This window comes from Colletes latitarsis, chromosome 3 (assembly GCF_051014445.1).
Source record: "Colletes latitarsis isolate SP2378_abdomen chromosome 3, iyColLati1, whole genome shotgun sequence".
In the NCBI taxonomy this organism is placed as follows: domain Eukaryota; kingdom Metazoa; phylum Arthropoda; class Insecta; order Hymenoptera; family Colletidae; genus Colletes; species Colletes latitarsis.
The window spans coordinates 35,873,609-35,896,503 of record NC_135136.1 but is presented as its reverse complement, the minus strand read 5'-3'; the positions used below and the strand labels follow the sequence as shown (position 1 = coordinate 35,896,503).

Genomic DNA, 22,895 nt, shown 5'->3' with positions numbered 1-22,895 from the left:
GTACATGGTGCATACGACTTCTAGGCAGTGGAGAACTAGTGGGAACCGCGCTCATACTGGAGGCACAATCGGACTGACTATCGAGGAAGTTTCTGTAATCGTCTCCAAAGTCCAATAATCTTCGAGCCGTTTCTACGTCGGGCGCTTCGCTGTACGGCTCGCTCATATATTTTTCCTTGGGAAAACAGACCATTAAATAATCATAAATACAAAATAAAGGATAACAGCAGTGTTAATTCAAGCACTCAATCAAATATAAAACAAAGTGATTAAGGTGGTGCAGTTAATGTTAATAAACAAAGTAACGATATCCTTGATTTTGCAATTTTATAATTTAGAAAACCCAAATGGTAGTTTTTATTACTTCGATTACATTTATATTTCTTATTCTAGATTTTTTGTCTAGATGGAAAAAAAATTCACATTACTATTTGGGTTTTTTAATTTGAACGAGGTTTATCTCGTTTCAAAAATATTAGTAATTTATTGAAATAAAATAGTTTGATTAATGCAATTTTATTAAACTTTAGGTCGCGGGAAAGATACCAGAAGGAAAGGAATAAACAAAAATAATAAACTTCTTTTGAATGGTTTACTGGTAATGTTTTTTCACTTTCTCGTAGAAAAAAGAATAAAACGTCTCATTAGGCTCAGTCAAATAAACTATACGCTTCTCTCAACAAAAACAAATCGATCATCTCATACATTCTACAAAGTTTCTTCATCCTATCAGAGAAAGGTATTAACGCTCGCGTTAGTCTTATTCTCAATTATTCCAGTACTTTGCATAAAATGCATATTCAACGAACGAAACGAAAGCTTTGCTTCGTAAAATCGTTGAGATACAGTAGAACCTCCCGTTACCCAAACGTTCCACCATCGGAACACTCTGATATTCGAACGCTCTATTATACGAACATGTCCTATTTAAACGCGTATGTACTCCTATAACGGTTCAAACTAATTCCGATCGTCATAATTTACCCTCATCAATATAGAGCCAATAACAAACCATAAAATTAACGATGCAATAATTACTGATACCAGGAACATCTATATCATGATTTTTAAAAAAATGTTAACTCCCTTAAAAAAAAATCAAGTTCAAATTGCAGTGTAGTATTCTCGACTCTAAAATATTCAATTCTATTATTGATATTCGCCCGAAATATAAAACGATCGATCTTTAAGGAGATTCTATTAAGAAAATAAAAATATTTGGATCCTATTATATTTTCTCAGTAGAAGAGATGAAAAATGTGTTATATTAAGATATTTAGGTCCCATTATATTTTCTCAAATATTTCCTCGGTAGGAGTAATCGAGGTTCCACGTCGCCAATAGACGGAGAAAGTAACCAAAACGAGAAGGGATGAAAAATGTGTTAATCATACGTTCGTAACGCCTAGCGCGAGTCGGATGTCAAAGGCTAAACGTCGTTACCTGATAATTATCCCAGGCTTGCTCGGAGAACGAGTTGTTCCCGAGACTGTTCATCTCCACGTCGCTGTCGACGTTCAGCTGCTGATTGGAAAGCTCCTTGATGCTCAGTACGTTGTCCAGGAGGTTGTCGTCGTACGCGAAGCAGCCGCGCGTGCAGTTATTGCGTTGTTCCTCGCCCTCGGTTTCGGACGTGGAAGCCACCGATGTGCAACAGGGTAACCTGAACGGCGGTGTCGGGTCGCTGACTATCGTCCTCTCCGAAGAGAGCTGCTGGTGGGCTGTGCACCCCGAGAACGAGCCCGATTTCACCAACGTCGTCAAACGGCCGTGGCAATCCCTCGAGATCGTACGTATCGAACGACTTCCGCTCATCTTCCGCGTCGAACGTTGCTGATTCGACGAGCTACCGTCGCTTCCGGCGGACTGATTGGCGTTCACACCCTCCGAGCTCGATTCGCTCTTACGACCCTAAATTCCCAGAGAAGGGTTCCAATTATCCAAACATACTCGAGCAATTTTAAAATTTTATATTCGAAACGATCCTCGATGCAGTATAAAAGAAAGAGATTTTTAGTACTCATACTGATTTTAAATAGTCCAATATCCCTTTCGAGCAATTTTAGAATTTTAAAAAATTTTTAGCAGTCGTACTGATTTAGTCTATTTTCTTTTTTTTAAATTCTGATTTAAATTTTACTATTATTACCTACGAACTTTCTATTTATTTTTATTTTTATTTCAAGGCATTTCGAAGCTTCTTCCTCGCTATGTACTACGCGTTTTACTTTTGTAATTTAGATGGTTTTCTTTTGGTGGTGTTCGGAACGATCGCGAACCGGTGGTTGGAAACTAAACGGAAACGATAAATGTCATTTACGACTGCAACAAACGTTACCGATTCGATTACAAGATTTATTCCTAATAACTTCTTTCCGTTTGGTGGTTTTTTAGCACGGGAACGCGAACTTACCAGAGTCTTCTTGCGAAGTCTGCTCTTCTTTCTGCGCAACGAGCTGTTTCGAACCACGCGGCCGTCGTGACAGATGATCGACTCCTCCAACAGCGTAGACGTCGAGTTGTTGAACGATTTGCGTGATCCTCTGCAACACGGAATCGGAGAAATCGAAACGCGTTCGAGTCAATAATTCAACACGAGAGTTTGCGTTCACTGCATACATCGTGAACAGTTATTCGTGAACTAAAAATCTATTTTGAATATGCAGAAACACGTTCTACCGTAAATAGTCATCAGATTGAATGGATAAATGATTACAATAGACAGTAAAATACACATTAATGAAATTACTTTACAAGTTGCAACACGATAATAAATTTGCTTCACTTTCAATGAAGCAGATTGTTATTTATATTGTGAAATTGAGACATGTAACTTTATAAAATACACGTCAAGTTGCCAACAGAGTCAATGCCGTATTAAATATTGAGAACTCGCAGAATAATTTACTATTAACTATTGAGTTTCACTTAAGCAACCTTTTGCAATTCCATTTAATACCAGAGTGTATTGATCCTGTAAGTTATATTGATATTACGACACGCGTTGCTTTGATATGTAGAAATTAATGAATTATCGCTTTCTTGCTTGGAACGTAACTTTTAATTTCCACGAGATGAGTGCATAATAAGCGAACGATTCGTGCTCCTGGCTAGGGCAACGTAATAAATCATGCAAATATTGGCACACTCAAATTTCGACCTACACCAGAATTGGATAAATAACTTCGTCTATAAATTAGAATGTAATTTTGTTAACCCTTAATTGATACCATGGGTGAAAATTCACCCAAAGAGAAATTCTGATGTATCCTCTTACTAGCTAAATTTTAATTTAATTCTTCTACAAATAAGTGTTTTAAATAAAATATACAGTCTATGGGTGAAAGTTGACAGTAAAGTATGGTACCAGTTGAACCAATATTCACATGAATAAACCCTATACCAAAAACTAAACGAATCTGCGATTATTAGCGAATGAAATATGGTCGATTCTGTCCTGTTAAGAGTCTGTAAACGTTTTCTCTCAACACCCTGTACGTTAAAGGAGAAAAGCAAAAGATCGTGAACGTTTATGTATATATATACTCACGTAGCATCTAGGGACACGGACTTGGTCGGCGGTGTAGCAATTAGCTGATGGAGCGCCGTCTCGGAGATGGAGAACTGCGAAATCGGGTCGTTCGTTTGATTTAAACTGGAGTTGTTTCCGATCTGCGAGATACACGAGACGCTCCACGGTCTGGGACCGTTCGTTTTCTGCTTGGAGCGCATCACGACTTTCGGCGTGCTCGAGTCCAGCATCGGATGCGCCTCGTTGATCGGCGTCTTGTCGGCGTCATCGAATATTTCTTGCGACATCGACTGGGACGTGCAGCCAAGTGCACCTTCGAATCGACGGTAAGTTGCAACGCTGCTCTGCAGATCCTCCGATGAGACCGACTGTCTCTCCCCGTCGGATTCTTCTGTCGTGTACTCGCCGCTGGCATCGCAGCTATCCAACGGCTGTAATTCACGCTGATTACAATTGTTACGAAACGTTGTAATTCCCCTTAGCCCTCGTTAGAGCTGACGCGCGTCACGCCACCGAACATTTGCAAACCGTAAACGCCTGAACCCTTCTCTCATTCGCGTCTTTCAATTTTACTCGTTTCGGGAACATTTACTTTTCGTGAAAAAAGAATTACTTGATCGTCGATTTTCAAATATTGAAAACACTAAAGGAACAGTGGTATCGATGTTCGAATCGTTACTGATTAATTTTTTAAGAAAATAGACAATATTATTCTAAAATTTAATCTCTTGGTTGTTTCATTATATCAAATTTTATAAAAACCGTATAATTCTTCATTTTTAATTTTGCAAGATTAAAATTTGTTTCAATACTTAATTTTGTAAGCTTGTTAAAACTCACTGAAATCCTATCCAAATTTATTTCCTTCGACATCTCAACTTGAAAATCAATTTCTCTAGTTCCACAGTAGAAAATCTTGTGCAAAAAAAACACCGGCAGTCGAAGCTTCAGTAAACTTCAGCAATGATACAACAATGATAGCCAAACTATGACTCTCGTGGATTCGTACAAAAATGATTAAATCTAAGTATCGTTTAAAATTAAGCCCACAAGCAAGGAAATTAAATACACCACAAAATGTTACAAGAAAAATTACAAACATGAATTCACATAAAAATAAAAATTTCTTTGGAGAACCCTGCTGAACAAAAATTGACTACCAACGATATTTACTATATTTTAGCTTTTCAATCGTGACAAAGTTTGGCCACCACTGCGACCGAACAAAAGGCTGAAGGGGAAAATAGCATTCCTCCTGTGGCGAAATTATTCACAATCGAAACCGAAAGGCAATCGTATATCTCGGCGCAAGATCTAACGATTTATTAACACGTTAAATTCCATTCGCAGAAGGACGTCGGCTAAAGTTTCCCTCGATTCGAACGTTCGATATCGAACGAGCCATCGTCGCGTCGTATCCGTGCGCCTCGAAAGGCAATCGTCGGGTCAGCGGGTAAGCAACAATAGCGATAATTACAACTTACCTGTGACGTAGATCGTCCTTCGTGGCCGCGCGCGGAGTTCAACTTCAACCACTCCTTTATTCGAGCATACTTGGCTCGATGATTGTTCGTTATACCCTTATCGTCGAGAATGAGCTGGGGGAACGTCTTGGGCACTCCCGCGCGCCTCTCCTCGCTGACCAATTTCTCTACCTCCTTAATAAGCCTCTGGATGCTCGTCTTGTCGTTTCTCGTTTCGTCGTCACTGTCTTTCTCGTGCTGAGAAGACGCGTCGGTTTCGTTTGAAGTCTCGTCGACGCACTCCATCCCGACGCCTTTGACGGGCTCCACTTCGGTCGTTTTCGCGGTTCCCTCGCCGAGATGCCCGTTTCGCGGCGTCTCGCCGAAGTCGAGCCGCACCAGGACGTTCGTTTTACGATGCTCCTGGACGCTGTTCACGTTCGACGACGTGTACGTCCACTCCTCCTCCGACGAGTCGTCCGCGGCGATGGCCGCCTCCTCGTTCTGCTCGGAGTCGGTGTCCAGGTGTCTGAAGTAGAACGTCGCGCAGTTCTTCGACTTACGGTCAGACCTGCAGCAAAACCTCGAATCGATTAACCTTCAACGGTATAGAAGATACTTTTTGACTCATTTTTGCTTTTATAGCGATAAAAGTAGTCGAAAAATAAAATTTAATGCTTTTGAAGACCAACGATGAAGTGCATAAAAATAAATTTAAATACAATTTACTATTTCTCGAATAAAAAATATTCATATGAAACATTACATATAGTCATTATTATTATATTTTTTTACTATTGCAGAATTGATACAGTAATGAACTTCAGACTTGTTCATCTTACGAATCATTACTGTACAGCGTCAAACGATCGACAAATACTGAGTATATTAACGAATCTCAGATACAAATTTATCGAATAAGAGTCTAACAATTTTACGAATAATGTAATTGCAAAAATAAATTAAAAACGTGGAATAAATTTATTTCGTACAAGAGAAAATCGACTGGAAATTCGACGATTACGCATGGAATAAAGCATGACTTAGACGATGCTTTTCGAATTTTTGTTTGCATTCGCGATTACACGGCGTCGAACTCTGAAGAATTTCAATTCTCGCGCGCGGAACAAGCAACGCACGTCGAATCGCCTCGAGATAAAAGACTGATAAGGGATCTTACGTGTTGAAGGAGGCGACCTCCTCAGTCGTTCTACGACGTTTCACTGGCTCGTTGGTAGCAAGATTGCTATTCGATTGTTCGACGTTTCCGGGTTGTCCGTCGATTTGATCGCAAGATTCCTCCTCGATGGCCGTCGAATTTGTCAACGGCACGGTGTCGGGCGTTGGTGGCATTTCGTCCTCTTCGTAATCACTTACAGCGTTCTCTTCTATATCGCCCTCTTCGCCCTGATCTCCCGAAATGGATGCAATACGATTAACAGTTTCGTGCGAGTCCTCCACTCCCGCGGACTTTGCATCCATCACACACAACTGACATAGTTCATCCTGCAATCAAATGTTATAAAACGTTTAACAAGAATTAAAATCGCGAAGATACCCGGAAACGCTGCTTGAAACTCATCGATTCGAAGCAACTCACCAGTCCAAGTGCTATTTTTAGCAAATTCTTGGTCGCCGTTTTCGATAACGAAGCAAAACATCGAACCTCGCGTTTAGATCTATTCGTTACGACTGGCGACCTCGACGATCGAAACAGATCGCTACGATAATTTTCCACGATAAGAAGTTAATTATCGATCAAGCCGCTAACTGGAGCGCTAACTCAAACGCTGCTAGGATTCCGTCAAAATAGTAACAGCAGAATATTCCTCTCGATGGACGCGTAACATCGACGAACTCAAAAATATGCTTTTCTCCGTATAATTTTTAGAAGTAAATTATTTCATTTCATAAAATAATCGTCGAGGATCGAGGCGATAAGAAAACAAATCTAATCTCGATCTTTTTTCCATGTGAAAAAAGGAAAAAAACATATCGAACTTCGACCACAGTACTAAATTGTTGACGAGAAGTTAAAAGCGCTATCTCTTCCAACAAAAAAGCTTGTCCTCGAGAGCTATAATACACAAGTATTATAGCGTATTCGCGACGTGCGTGTCCGATTCGTTTTACGCGTGCTGCTGGATCTGGCTACGTGCTGTACGAGTTCGTTTCGCGGCAGATTTCTTTCCACTTAACACTTAAACGTCCGCTTGTTTTAGTCAACGTTTAATAGACGCGTTCGAACGCGTACGATCCAGCGCTGGGAGCAAAGAAATCCGACGTTAGAAATCGGTTGAGTGCCTGGCGATCTTAACTTTTCGACGAATGCTTAATGCGACTTAAATGAGGCGCGACGAATCCAATACGATTACAAAATTATAATATTCATATGAGATCTTGGCGGTCACATTTCTAATAACCATATTTCTAGTGTAAAAATTCCTCTGAACGTAAACTAACATACTTCAGCTACGACGTTTCTTAACGTCAAATTATTTGCTGATTACTATTTTTAGAAATGTAATTATTTCATTTTCTTTTTAATTTTGTTTGAAGATAAATAGAACCAATATATTACGATTTACCGTTTCTTAATGTTAAATTATTTTCTAATGTTTGTTATTTTTGTTTGATGTTAAATAGAACCAGTATATTACGATTTACCGTTTCTTAATGTCCAATTATTTGCTTTGTTATTTTTGTTTGAAGTTAAACAGAACCAATATATTACAATTTACCATTATGAAATGTTTTATTCCGTAACGCAAATTTTAATTGGTATTGTATAGATGTTTATGCTTAATTGTAAGAGATATTTTTGAGATAAGAATTTTGCCTTTCTCTGGAAGTTCCCGTACAGCGCGTAATACAAGAGGCCTGAAGAGGTTAACGGTTCCCAGGTTTTGGGAACGAAAAGACACGGGTGTAGTAGGACATCCGGTAGTAAAATATTAATGGTCTCGGTGGTAGCCTGCGAACGAACGCTGTTCGACCAGCATATTATTTGTTGCTCGACAAAACGGAGCTTCGTCGCCTATGAAATTGCTGGTGACGCAACCGTGACCGGCTTAAAATTTCACATTCTTTCATCGGGTGCGCATTCGAAGCACGGTTTCCCGGAGAATGCTTACGTTCGATGCATTCGCACAGGGGGAACGACGAAAACATTCTAATCGCTGCAAAGCAAGAAAGACTTCCACGATTTTCACTTTTGCGAATTTCTCGAGTTCGAGATAATCCAAAAGAAATTATCGTTCGTTCGCCATTACTCAAAGAAATTGGACAACCATCTTATCAAATATAATATACAATTTAAAAATTTTAATCAGAAGTTCTAGAGGCCAAAATAAGACGAAAATCAAGAATATTAATTTGTTGATTGAAACTTCGTTAAAAAGTTATTAACAAAATTGCTAAAAATTTGTCCACCTAGGTGAATTTTTTTCTCGAAAGGACGTAGGATTTTGGGGGTTTGTGTATTGACCAAAAATGATTGTAACTGACCCCTGCAACTGAAAATAATTTTTTTAGAACGATTTGAAATTTTTTTTTTCACCGAAAAATATTCTGGTCACTATGAAACGTTAAACGTTAATAACTTCTTGATTTTCGTTTTATTTTGGCTTCTAGAATCTCCTACTCAAATTTTCTTGAAAGGTGGCCGAACACCCTGTATAATAAAACTAACAATTTCACCAGTATTAAATCCACGCATCTACCAAAATAAAAATTGATCTCATCGAATACGATACATTCAATAGAAAATTACTCGAAGAATACCATTCGAAGATTTTATAAAAATCTCACCGATATTAAATTCAATTACGTATCATTGACGAGATTCTTTCTAGGCGCTATAGAATGGCAAGGTTAACGAAGCACATTTTCCAAGCATTCCGGCCGCAAAACTCGATTTCTGTCGGCATATCGGAGCGAGAGAAAATCATTTCTTGCGCGCGTGGTTTTCACTTTTACAAATTTGAAACTATCTGACCGTAATAAAAGGTGGAACCGGTTTCTTCCGCCAAACGGTGCGAGGCGATCCTCGAAATATTGCGCGCGCGTACTTAGAATCGATTTCTTTCGCGAAAATAACGAAACGTAATAACTTTCCGCGTCGCGTAAGAAACTGGTTTCCGAGCGTAGGGGATAAAACACTGGAAAAAATGACGCTTCCATCGTAAAGGAAGGGTCGCTGTGCGATGCAAAACCGCGTTTCTCAACGTCACGTACGCGTAATTACGCGTCAATTTCAATTTTTATTTTATTTCGTGCCCGGTGAGTATTTCAGAAGGTAAAAGGCCCCGCGGTACTTTCACCCGCGGAGTTCTCATTCCGCTCGAGCAGAGCAACGCGCGCGAACAAGAAAGATTTTCGAGCTTCCTCCGCGGTGGAAAAAAAAAAGTTGAAAAAAAATTACTCGAAGGAAGAAGTACCGGTTCGATCGCGCCATTCACGATTCGCCTCTTCCTGCGTATCATTCTTCCCGCCGTTTTAATAATTACTAAGCCGATCCCGTATCGGCGAGATTCTCTTTCCAAGCATTTAATACTCGCCAACGAGAAGCGCGTAAATACCGATTCGATGGCCTGGATTCGCGTCAGAAATTATTACCGTCTGGCTCGTACGTTGACTCAATATTCTCTCGCTGTTCGATAATAATGAAACAATTTTCTGCCACAAAGGAATTCCACTGGACGGTCAAACTGCGTTGCACGTGAAGCTCGTAAATACCAATTTGGTGTCCCCGTTTCGTCTTTAAATGATACAGGGTGCGGCGGGAGAATTATTTCGACGGATTATGAAATTCGATAACCTTGAACTTATGCACGCGTTCTCCCATAAACTGCAACGGTTCGTAAATTTTGGAAATTCTGTGTCGAAGAAATAAACTTGGAAATTTATAGATTATTGCGTTTATACTCGGAGAATAAAAAAGGGAATTCGATGATTTTAAGGTGTGCAATTGTTGAGGAATTAATGTAATTTTAACATCCGTATTTTCACACATTTTATGCAACAGATGTAAACATTTGTTTTTGATAAATATTAACAACAGAGTTATAGAGTTTGCAAAGATTTTCTTAACTTCGTACGCATTCTCGAGAAATATCCGATTTCTCATTTTTCAAGGAATAAGAATTACCGAGAAAACTTGGACGTTAATTCGAACATAATTTAAGGGGAATAAGAGTTGGCTGTTTTTTACGATCCCTGGATGAAACGAATCTACATCCTCGTAAATCAATTTCACCTGGCGGATAAAGAGTCGGAACGAAAGGAACGCTGTCGAACACGCGCGTTCTCCGTAATAAGATTGTCATTGCTCGCGAACGATAGATCATTCGCACGGGTAACGTGTGACGAGCAGCGTTACACAATGAGTGGTCGATCCACGCGCTCGATCGACGCGATAGACGTTCAAAAGAATTCATCCGCAACGGTTCACCGTTTCGTTACTTTCTCAGGCGAGAGACGAGAGAAAACGAAGATGCATTAAAAGCAGAAGCTGGCAATATTCTTATGCAGTTAACGATTTCGATTTACCCACAGAATACAAACAACTTTCATTATTCATTCAATGAAAAATACAATCTGAATTATAGTATCGGATTATGTTCCACGTTCGATGAATGAGAAACTGATCCAGGTGTAATTAGTTAATCAAGTAAATGTCTCTAAGGAAAAGTGGACAATTGCAGAAAATTAAAACTGAAAATTGTTGGAATAATCGAGGTAACAAAATTAATAAGAAGTCTTCGATCTTACTTGTCGATATAGCTTGTTATCGTACAATGAATAAGATTCTCATGCAATAATCGAGGTACTACTGTATGTACCACTAATATGAAAAGAAAATTGTCGTCCAAGTATTATTGGTGGAATTGTTAGTAAGGCAGTATTTTCAAGATAACAATTATCTGCTTTTATGCAACGGTGCAAGTGGAATATACTTGCGTTAGTTTTTTCTTTTATGAAACCATGCATTTCTTAACAGATATTTATTTTTCTCATCACATGCAGTACAATTCATGCATTTATGACACTTTTCAATTATACCCTATGCTCCATTCTTACGACACGTGATTCGCGCTTACGACATGTCAAACGAGAAATCAACCGAACTAGATATTACGAACGAATGAAAATGAAAAAAGAAAATACGATAATAAAGATCAGACACGATTTATTTACTATTTCGTAAATGTTCTTCTATGTTCTTTCATTTTTAAATGATACTTGGAATTATTCTATCCATCCACAACAAATAAGGAACGATGTGTCCATTGCTCGTTGAATAAAAATTAGAATTTGAAATACAGAATACTAATCGAATAAATGTCACGATAAATCACGATGTATTCTACTTTCATGAAACTGAAATATATTGTTTTCTACGTGAAATTAGAGGAAGTTATCCAGTATCCATTGCTTGTTGAATACAAATTAGAATTTGAAATACAGAATACTAATCGAATAAATGTCACAATAAATCACGATGTATTCTACTTTCATGAAACTGAAATATATTGTTTTCCACGTGAAATTAGAAAAAGTTATTTTCGAATTTCGATATATTTTCAATTTCAAAACGTTTGACCATGAAGTTAACTAGTTTAAAGTTTAAAGACCAAGGGATCCAAATTGAATGATCGAAAGCTATAAAAGAAATACAAAGAACTTTCTCATTACGATTGCAAATATATTAATCGAACACTTTGGCTATTTACTAATGTTCGTTGAACGTAGAAATGTTCGATCGAGCGGCTAAGTTCTATCGAAACGTACCACGAAAGTTACAAAGTGCTATTCGAGGCAGCCAGGTCGACGGATCAACGCGATCACTCTTATTCTTGGAACGAAACAATGGACCCTAATAAGGATCAAGCTCATTTCCATATCCAGGTATCCTTGGGTTCGGGGTCCATACCGTTAGTCCGTTTTGGCAGTGTTCTACACCTCCGAGAGAACGAATCGTGTACCACGCAGAAACGAAAACTGCACAGGAAAGGTGGATATTTTACACTCGCGAATGGCGAAAAGCTGTCGGGCATTTCGCGCCAATAAGAACGCTAATTGCACGTTCCGAGAAGCGACTACAGTTATTTCAATTTGGATTCTGAAATCACCCGGCGAGGGAGTTCAAATGGAAATTAAAATGTAAGCTGCGGTTTTCTCCTTTGAAATGCATTTCGCCTCTTCCGCGAAGCAAGTTCTTTCGAATCGATTAGTAAACTGAAGATAAGCGAACACTCGAACCTTGTTCGCGAATTATCGGTGCAACGCTTCCTATATGATAGATTTCAAACACTGGTAAAAGGAAACAGATTTTGAAGATGTAATTTTGATTGGTTATAATATTTCAATATTACGATAAATAAAACAGAATAGTTTGATGCAAGTTTCGTGCGAATCTGATAATAAATGGGAAGATAAATTGTGTCCGTTAATGTTAAAAATTATCTCCAGTTTACTAAGGACTGATAAAAATTGAGTTGCATCTTTCTTGCTACGAGTTCTTCGTTTCAACTTTCGATCGATGGCGGTACACGTGGGCACAACGCGTATACAAAGTATGCAAGAGGCTTCCTTCGCGCTCAAAATGAAACAATGGCTACATAATAAGGATCAACTTCATTGCCATGCTCAGATATCCATCCTCGTATTCGAACCGCCTCGCAACCGTCTCCCAAACTGATTTGGTAACAAAGTATTATTCACCCGACACGAAATTGTAGCGATTACGTTCCGTTGCACAAGAACTATCCAAGCCTTCGCTCCTTAAGTAGTCCCTGGTACGATCACTATAGAAATAAATCATTTTAAAATATTCGCATATCTCGACATCGTTTTAACACTGATCTATCGAATTTTGCAAGCCTCTTTGTTACTTTTTCTCATATTCCCAGTTAATATCATTCGTACATGGGCACGGAGATATTTCACAGAGATCTTTGACGCGTTCACTGACACGGTGGTCATCGGTGACCGGTGCTTCGAGCTTACAACTCTACTTTCGAACCAAACCTCACTCACTGCTTATACATTTTTAAATACCGAATATTCCTATTTTTCACACTAAAATTTCATATAAATGTCGAGGACGTGAACAGTCAAAACGTTAGATACGTAAAAACCATCGTAAATTAGACTCACATTCCAATTTTAAAACGAATCAAACATTTTTGTTCGTCGATAAAATTTATCCAACTTCGATCATTGCCATCATCGCGTACTTGGACGCACCAGCGAGAACTGATCGTCGAAAGCGATGGATTCGACGCGAAATTCCGTCGTCACCGGAAGGATTCGATGGGAAACCGTGGAAAGAAACCGGAAACGGTAAGCCAAACATCCAGCAAAGTTCACCAACCGACACTGGGAACGAAGCGAGCAAGGCACACCAAGAGCGTCGACCGAACCAGTCACTTTCAATTAACCGAAGTTCCTCCTCGTCGCAACGCGTGCTCGCACAAGAACACCATTGTTCCGCAGGGACAGAGTTCGAGACGCGTTGCCATACCGGTTTCACGGTTGTACCACGCTCGTTCCAGACACCCTCTCCCGCGGTTCTCGTCCACGGAGAAAATCGGTTCCAGCAACGGTGTTATATATGTATGTGTACGATACGCACCTCGAAGTAGGATCCATCGCTGATCGATCGATTCTCGGAAGACGCGTCGGTGTCGGAGAGATCCGCTCTGACCGTGGCTGGATCCTCGTAGTATCGCGATCTCGCGGCTCTGTGGTGTTTCGAGCGGCTCGAGCGCGTCGAACGTACCGACTGACTCGGGGATTCCCTTCCAGAACCCCGTGAGTGTCTGCGGCTGAGTCGAGGCTGCTTCGTGACTGGCTCCTCGTCGCTGTCGCTACTGCAGCGGTAAGGCACAACGTTCTGAAACACGAAATCGCCGAATCACTTTATCTGATAATCCTCTCCGTGCCTGCCAGCGGCGTAGACCCCATAGCTCGAGGGGGGAACCCACTGTTATGCTTTGAAAAGAAGTACAGACCTTTTTTGTACCTCTTTTTAACGTTTGGAGGCCTTACGAATGAATCTATAAAATATTCACGCGAGATTCGCGAAGGTGACAAAGTTATGAAAGTTTTGGTACACTGGGAATGATAGAATTTTAGTTTGATCTCTGGAAAAGAAATAGAAATTTTTTTTTTTAACTCTTTTTAAGGTTTAAAGACGTTCATCATGATAAAACTCTTGAGAGTTTTCAATGTGATATTTCGAGAATTAATTATGAAAATCTGATAAACCTACCAAGCTTTCACACAAAATTGAACGACTTACAAATGAACACCCAGAACGTGTCCAATTGGACGAATTAATTGTCGTCGTCCTAGTCATCCGAATTAAACGAACAATATTTCATTTTATTCTTTAGGAATATACTTATTGTCTGAATCACAATAATGTAAACAACGATTGGTAAAATGACTCTTCAAAGAAACTGCTGTAATCTTTTCTACTAAATTGCAAGTGGCTCAAGTTCAAAATTATTAACCGTTTGAGCGCCAGACGCGTTCATTCTATTCACTGCTTAAAAGTGCCAATTAGTCGGGCCTCTTAGCTATACTGAATCGAAATCATAAGCTCGGGAGTTGTTATTAAAAAAAATTTATCATCTTCCAGATGTATGAGCAAAAACCCTCTTGATTGATTATATTTTATTTGCAGCAATGGCAATTATTTTAACAAAATAATACAAATGATTAATTTTAAAAAGTTCCATTTTAAATTTTCATTTAATTTTTCTAAGAAGATTGACCCCCTGTTTTGTACTGGTTCTTGGTCTCGCATATTTTCTGCTATTTTAAGAACCTAAGTACAGTGTTACGTATATCAGAAATTTACATGAAGGTACGATGTATGGGAATAATGGAAAATGTGTACAAAGTTGTGGTGCACCTGTGCCAACATCTCTTCTAATTGGAAAATAAGCTTATAAATTTCAGTTTGTTTATTAGTCTTTACTCACTACTAACTTAACGTTTCGGACCTATAGATTTAAAAAAATAGAAAGTTTATCTAGAGTAACATGAAGGTTAAGAATATTATAAATGCAGTTATAAGGAATTATGGGATTTAGAAGCCTTTCAAGAGGGCTCCATATACAGGGCCGAAACGTCGTAATCAATAAAAAACGTTTGGATAATTACTCAGAAATATCAATGAACAAAACCTCATTCCTCACTTATGCAATTAAAGTAATCACTAAATTTCAATAGCAAACTTTATCACAGTACATACAATTTAAAAATTTTACTATTTTTCTTTGAAGTGTCTTTACAACAATTTTTAATATTTTTCTCCTATAATAATATTTTCTTGATGAAAATATTCCTTGAGATATCTACAAATAACTACACAAATTCGAGAAAGGTATTATCGATAATGTCATTTTTTAGAGTTCTTGAATAGAGGATCCCTTAAACCGATCCGGTTATACGCGCACGTGCTTTTCGAGTCTCTTTGTTTGAACCGGAGCAGGAGAATTCTTTGAGGAGGCCTTGAGGTATTGAATGGAGGGTTACCACCCCAACATCATAAGAAAATTATCACAAAAGACGTGCTATAAAACAGTGGTGCACAACCTTTTGGCTATCATGTCAAAGAAAATAAAATAAAATATACTGCGGACCAAGTTACAAGAATTTCTAAAAATATATATTCCTCTGATCATCGATCGTTAATTTCCTACAAATCCTACTTGTTTTCCGCCAACCTTCGTAAAACGAAACTGTACTGTAAGAAACTAGCTTCAGAGGAAAAAATTAGTGGAGCAACGCGTGTCCACAAAGAGCGAAACGATTTTTACGCGGCATCGTTCTTATTCTCGATTCAACTAATTTTACTCTGGCCTCGGTCCAACTAACATTTTTAGTGAATTCGTATAAAACCCGGCTTCCTTCTTCGCTCGAAACGCGCTGTCCACGGTTCAAAAATTCACGCAGCGTCCCCGACTCTCGCTCGAACGAACAAAAAAACTTCTGTCGGTCGCGCGTGTCAAATTAAGAAACGAAAGTGACGAACGAGAAAGCGAAATTCAATGTTTAAAGATACTTTGTACTCGAAATTAACACGGATTTCTACTTCGTCTTCGTTCTTTCCTTCGCATTTTCTGCAAACATATACATCTAAAAATATACAGTTTAAATTTTATTAGAAAATTCGTGAAATTGAAGTATTGACTTCAGCAGAAGAATAAATTATTTTTTCAACGTACACAGATTTATTGAAGAATTTAGATGTGCATAACGGCTGTTTGGGAGCTCTAAAATTAGTATCCAGTATTTCTTATTTTATGTGTACTTAACAAGAAATTACTGGACGAAACTTACGCAACAACCTAATACACTAAAAACGAAATACAATTCTATGCGTCACGATGCGCGTTTTTCCTTGCGTGTAAAATTAATTAAGAACTACGGTATTAATATTAGAATAGACAATAATAATTGCAACATTGAACGTTACGTAAATGCTTCATCAAAGTCTTTCACATCCGATAAACTTACACAACGCATATTATTTCAGGAAAAAGGAACTGCGCCCGATCATCAAAAGCAATCATTTATATTTTTTATAGTTCTTGTATTTCTTCATCCTTTATTACTGGATAAATAAAATTTATACAACAGAGTTACAGTTACGTCCGAAGTACGTTAAGCTACGATGGATTTAAGTAATGATAAATGGAAAAATGTTTTTCTTTGATATATATTTTCTTAATAATTTTCACCGGTTGCACTTTTAAATTAATTAAACAGGAAGATAGCAAGTATAACGAAGTTAAATTCATTGAAGTTTCTGCTTGTGTATATAAAAAATGAACGTGGCGAAAAAATCAGATAAAAATATCGTACGAATAATATTGGGAAACATCAGATAGCGTGCTCACGTGCCATGAAAGGAAATCCAACGAATAAGATAAATCAAGAGAAAAGGAAAGAATTTGTAACAAAAGATTTTAAATTATGGGAAAACGTATTGTTTTCTAATGAATGTAAATTTCAAATATTCAAATTACACGGTGGGACACTGATCTGGTGAAAACTTTACACCGACATGGATGCTCGTAACTTACGAAGTAAAGCGCACGATGGAATAATAATTTGGGCTTGTATGGTTGCTTCTGGATTCAGAGAACTCGCGCTTATCGGCGATAAAATCCATAAACATATGTATTTGAATATCCCAGAAGGAAATTTTAGAAAAGTTCGAAAAAACTAAACTTTATAAGATTTGTATTCATAAACAGAGTCCCAAAGCATGTAGCGTTTGTTAATGAACTGAGGTATAATACTGTTCATACTTTGTAAAACTTTGCCATAAACAATAATCAAAGTATTCTTAAAGAAAATATTATTAGACACTTGAATGTACCGATAACGTTTGTTTATTATTCTTTTATAAACCATTCCCGAAGCGTAAAGCAAACTAGGGATTATACAAACATAAATACACAAATCTATAGATATAGAATTTATAAAAAAAGAAAAGATATTAATGGCTACTACGTTCTATAATACTTTACGAAGTTACTATACTGAATTTTAGTATTTTTCTGAGAAATAAAGCAAACCAGAGAGCAGGTACAAACATGAACACACAAATCCACACATACGAAATTTATAAAAAAAAATGGATATCATCGACGTTCTATAATACTTTACGAAGTTACTATACCGAATTTCAGGATTTTCCTGAGAAATGAAGCAAACCAGATACCAACAAACATATATACACACACTCAACATGCATAAAAAATGTTTTAATTTGAATAAATTCCAATGGTGAGTAATATTTCCCCTTGTTTAATGACAATCAGAAAAGAAAGTCGATTCGGTATCGATGGTTTGGTTCGTCGGCGTAGAAGAGTAATCTTTGTACGGTTCTAAGTTGGCAATTAAATCTAAGTAAAAGCGAGTATCGTGAAGCACGGCGAGTCAATTTCCACGTGAGCGTACAAAGATTGAAGACAATTGCGAGCGCATGGAGTACGTTTAATTGAAGCTCGGTTCATCAGGCCCACGTTTAAATTGTCGATAAAACGGTACGACCGTCTGGTCGGAGATAACGTTAAGAGAGGCTACGCCATTGGACGCAGCGTGGGCAAACGACACAACGTGACTAACGAAAGATGTTCGATGGACGGGACTGATACAGTACAGAATACGCGAGTATATCGGGCGACGAATAAATGCAAGATTAATGGTCGATTTCACCGAGCGTCGACTAAATTTAGAAACCGCGATTTATAGGATTAACCGTATACTTTGAATAGGGAAATTATTGCCGCATCAATGAGACGCGTACGTTAATTAGATACACGCTTCCATGTCAATTTTCTGTTCCAACGTTCGCGAGGCCATTTAACTGCTCGAAATAATTACGATTTCCTTTCAAATTACCGTATCCGCAGATCATACGATGGATAATGCCAACATTCGCCGACGTCTTTCTTTTTTTTGCCCAGAAACCGTGCGTGCGAATTCGTTAAACAGCGAATCTAGCAAAAGGTCTTACGCGTAGGGTGTTTCGTTTATTATTAGAATCTGCTTTAATGACTATGAATTAGAATAAAAAAAAAGAAAAGAAAAGGCGTTTGTATGAGTCGTGTGACCTACTTTAATCTGGTCTTCTGAGTTATAGCTGCTTTTCTGGTCTAATGATTACCGTGATAAACTAACTGCATAGATTAATTGATTCCAGTAATGTATTCAAGGAAACGATACCACGAAGACACATCGTGTATTACGTATTTTAAAATGTCGACGGAAGAGCATTTATGTCGAACGATAAATTAGATACGTTATTTGTTTTTATCGTACGGACACGTATATTTGCAAATTATTTATTTTCATTGATTATACTCGATGCACGCGTAGTAAATCTTTGATGAAAACTCTATTTACATATTCGAGGAATATGGTTTCGAAAAATGTGTGTATAAAATCGATAATAAATAATTTTAAAATGCATGAGTTACAATACGGGACTGGAAGAAATATTTGTACGTCGATTTATGATCCGCAAACGTCAGGTTTATGGCGAAGCAAACCACATCGACCATCTTTTACAAACATTAAAATAAACTTTATCTCAAGCGTTTTCTACTGCGAAGCTTTATGCTCATAATTCATTTTCCATATGTCGTTGTTTGGAAACTTTATTTCCTACTTGCTCTGAAAATTGTGCAGCTGCTGCTATTTATCAACAGTTCACCATTGTGAATTAACGTTTAAAATCAAGTGTTTGTAAATCTCTAAATCCTTGGAATCGTATGCTCCATATGCAAGTAATAAATGTAAAACCGAACCGCTTAGAAGTATGTTAATGCTTGGCAGGTAATAGATAAGCCAAGCCATAAGATTGATAAAAGAAGACTGAACGCAGAAGCACGTCCAACACAATTAACGATAAGTTTCAACATAAGGATAATTGATTCGTGAACTTTGCTCGGGGTAGCTGGCATTCGAGAAATTTTCACGGAGCGTTAAAATTATCGTCGACCATTACGAACGAATTACTGGTTATTTTCCGTCCCCGAAGACATTAATTTTATAAACTAATTGACGCGAAGGTCTCTATTAAGACGCGTACACGCGATGCAACTTTATGTTCGTAAACGTGTTTAGAAGCGGCAAGACTTTGCAACACGCAAATGATCACGTTTTACGAGTTGATCTTCTTAAGGGGGTTAACTTAATTGCTGGTCAAAGCCGGGTGAAAGGCGTAACAGTGAAACATTCAGATAACAATCGCCCCGCGTACACTTAAGTCACTAAACCGACTGTTCTATCGCCTACAAAAGATCACAATCTGTATATAATTTATAAACTTTCTACGACATACAAATTCAGAAAATGTACACTTTGCCGCGCAACGAACTAGTCCGATTTATTTATCGCTGCATGCAATGTCTCGAAACAGAACCAGTTTGGGATAAAAACTGACTCGTTGTCAGTAAACATTATTACTCTTGACAGATATTAGCGAGAATTCTGAAAATAATTATACAAAATTTTAAATATTCTGGTGCATGGAATTATTAAATTTAATTTGTAAAAACAGACTGCATGGGAGTATCGATCCCTTCAGAGGAAATAATTAGAAGAAACATCGACATGGTGATTACCGAAAGACAATATGTTAGTTGTGAAACTGTATCGTTAATTGTAAATTAGATCAGATTTAAATTTCGAAATGTCGAAAGTAGACATTTTGTTTAAATTTCACGGTTAGGAAAGTGTCGATTCAACCCTGTTTGTTCCAACTTTAGGTCATCTCGCGGAACGAACAATCAACGAACGAGGAAACGTACTCACTCGCAACGAACGTAATGGAGTTCCTCGGTGGAATAATTACGAGTTTCGTCCTCGATTCCTTGAATTAAGCAATAACCTTAAAGCGAAATGTTGTACATCGTAGGAGAGCGTGGATACGCGCGAGGTTCACCGCAGATCCCGACGATTGCGGAAAACAAAACAGGAACGGCGAACAAAGAGCCGCGCGTTTTGTAATCGAAAACAAACGAGCTGATCGACACGTGGTAAAAACCCAAGGGGAATGCAAATTAACTTGGATATTTAACTGAGAAAGTCGCGCAGAGAAACCTCGTTGTTTTCTGTAAAATAAATAACAGCAGCACGTGTTTACTTTTTGTTATGTTTACGTTTTTCTATGCTACCGAATTCTTGAAACGCTTGGACGTACTATTATTATTCAAATTATGCTTGTAACGACCATTGTCTCGTTTTATCAACTTTCGATATTATAAGCAGTTCTTGCACGAATTCTAGCATTAATTGGAACCTAAATCTTTGAAGGAGAAAGCTAAAAGTGTCTCAGGTTCTGCGACGAAGATTAAAACTATTTACAATTCAAATCGAAACTTTTCACTGTTCGTGCTTTGTCAAAAGAAACAAGTCACAGAGAATTGACAGATATTAGTTAATGGCAGACAATTTTATAGGATAGCAAACAATGTTCACAAAATATTTTAAGAAAAAGATACGTGAAAACAAACAAAATGTATAACTGGACTTAAGATCCACGACCTTCCCTATTGAAAGTTCGTGTTGTCATGTACGATCTATTGAAAAGAAACAAAGTTGGGAAGAAGGTGGCAAAGAATGCGCGAAAAACGCACGATCAACGAAAGGACCCGCCTAGAAACCGATTCAATCAACGCACTTATGCAATAATCGCCTTCGAGTTTCTTAGAATCATTTCCAGGCCGATAGCTCGCTACGCCCGTAAATAAAGTTCAGGCCGATCAACGGGGTAGAACGGCCGGATTCGAAGGTGTTGTTCAAAAGGAAAAGTAAATCACTCACTTGCATGTCTCGGCTAGAAAGGTTGCAATAACATCGACGACCAGAACCGACTGTTTAACGCGAATCGTTCGACGACTATCGGTTTAAATCGCCGGGAACACCTCACTGTTCGACGATCGGAAGCAGACTGACAACGATCCGGAATCGACGCTTCGCCAACCTGTCGGTTAGGGTATTTAAACGCGACCCGAGCTGGATTACCTGGCCGTGGCCTCGCGTCACAGAAGCTTTTGTCTCGACAGGTACGAAATATATAAGGGCAAGACGAAAAACTAACGCCAGATTAACTGGGAACTTGCACGAGACTATGACACTCGTGCTTTCAGGTAGAGATTGGAATTCGAGTCGTTAAACGCAGTTTTTACTGCTCGCGCTGTTAGGATCGTTAAAAAGGACGAGGAAATGTGAATAGGTGCACACATTCGGTGAATTATTTTACGATGCACGGTGGAAATTTTATGGTGCGTGTCGATGGGGAAACTAGACTGAGTTTGGGAATTTTCAGACGTCGAAACGTGTGAATTTTTTTAACTGATTGTTCATTGTTTTGGTACAATAACGTATACAAAAACCATAAATTTTATTTATATACTACACTACTTTAGTAATATTGTATTTATTTTCAAAATATAGAACGTGTAAAATTTTGTTAACTGATCATTTATATTTTTGATGAAATAATATAAATAAAATTGAGTGGTTTCATTTATGCACTATGTAGTTTTATATAAAGGATCGATTGGCAAAATTGACACATTTTGTAGTCCAAAAACGAATAAATAGGATATTAAAATTGCTAGCATCACCTATGCATCAATTAATCTTCTTACAAATGAAATGTTAAGACAAGCTGGTCTTATTAAATGCTCGAACATATACTCGATCACGTTCATTACAAAATCCAAGTCACGACTGTTTAACAAAGTATCGCTCGGCCCGTGAAACGCGTCATTGCTTGAATAAACATCCACCGAATGCCTACGAAGGCTCGTCCATGAACTACACCTTGTTCATCGCTATTTAGAACCTCCACTTTCGCCGTCGCGAGCGAGCGTTTTCTCGAGAAACGGACGTGTCAAGAGATCAACGAACAGAGATAAACAACGACCCGTTCGAGCACTTTGCACATTTGGAAAAATATACCGACGAAAGATCAACTTTTTATAACCGACACGAGGGATAATCGATGGTTAGAAAACAAACGAAATCGAAAAGAAATCACTATAAATCCCCTATTCCTATTATCGCTCCTAAATACGAATGAAAATTTTGTGAAAATACTTGACTAATTATATAACTGATCGCTCGACGTTTCGACCAGTAAGAACCCAGTGATTGATTGATTAGTGGGTATTGAAAATAGCGAATGTTGCAACGCGTATGACTGTTAAAAATGAAAACAGTTTCAAGAAAGGTTTCATTACGTTCGAAGAATGTCAGTTTTTAGTTTGCCTTCGATCAGTTAACAACCAAAGTCGGCTTTGTTTTATTACAATGAGCTACCTGCCGCAAACCACGGCGAACCTTTCAACCTTCTAGGA

The 22,895-nt window shown here is 38.1% G+C and overlaps 1 protein-coding gene across 4 annotated transcripts in view; it reads right to left on the bottom strand.

Annotated features, from left to right (window-relative positions):
- Positions 1-22,895, bottom strand: part of LOC143340232 (uncharacterized) — a 150,646-nt gene that overhangs the window by 51,755 nt on the left and 75,996 nt on the right. For 3 of the 4 annotated variants that reach the window (XM_076761939.1, XM_076761936.1, XM_076761937.1), the window contains exons 8-14: positions 13,634-13,894; positions 6,176-6,501; positions 5,017-5,566; positions 3,551-3,975; positions 2,414-2,543; positions 1,444-1,911; positions 5-175 (exon numbers count right to left, since the gene is read on the bottom strand). In XM_076761939.1, coding sequence (XP_076618054.1) covers positions 5-175; positions 1,444-1,911; positions 2,414-2,543; positions 3,551-3,975; positions 5,017-5,566; positions 6,176-6,501; positions 13,634-13,894 — 2,331 coding nt within the window. The remainder of the gene's footprint in view (positions 1-4; positions 176-1,443; positions 1,912-2,413; positions 2,544-3,550; positions 3,976-5,016; positions 5,567-6,175; positions 6,502-13,633; positions 13,895-22,895) is intronic. The other variant, XM_076761938.1, reaches the window with a different exon arrangement.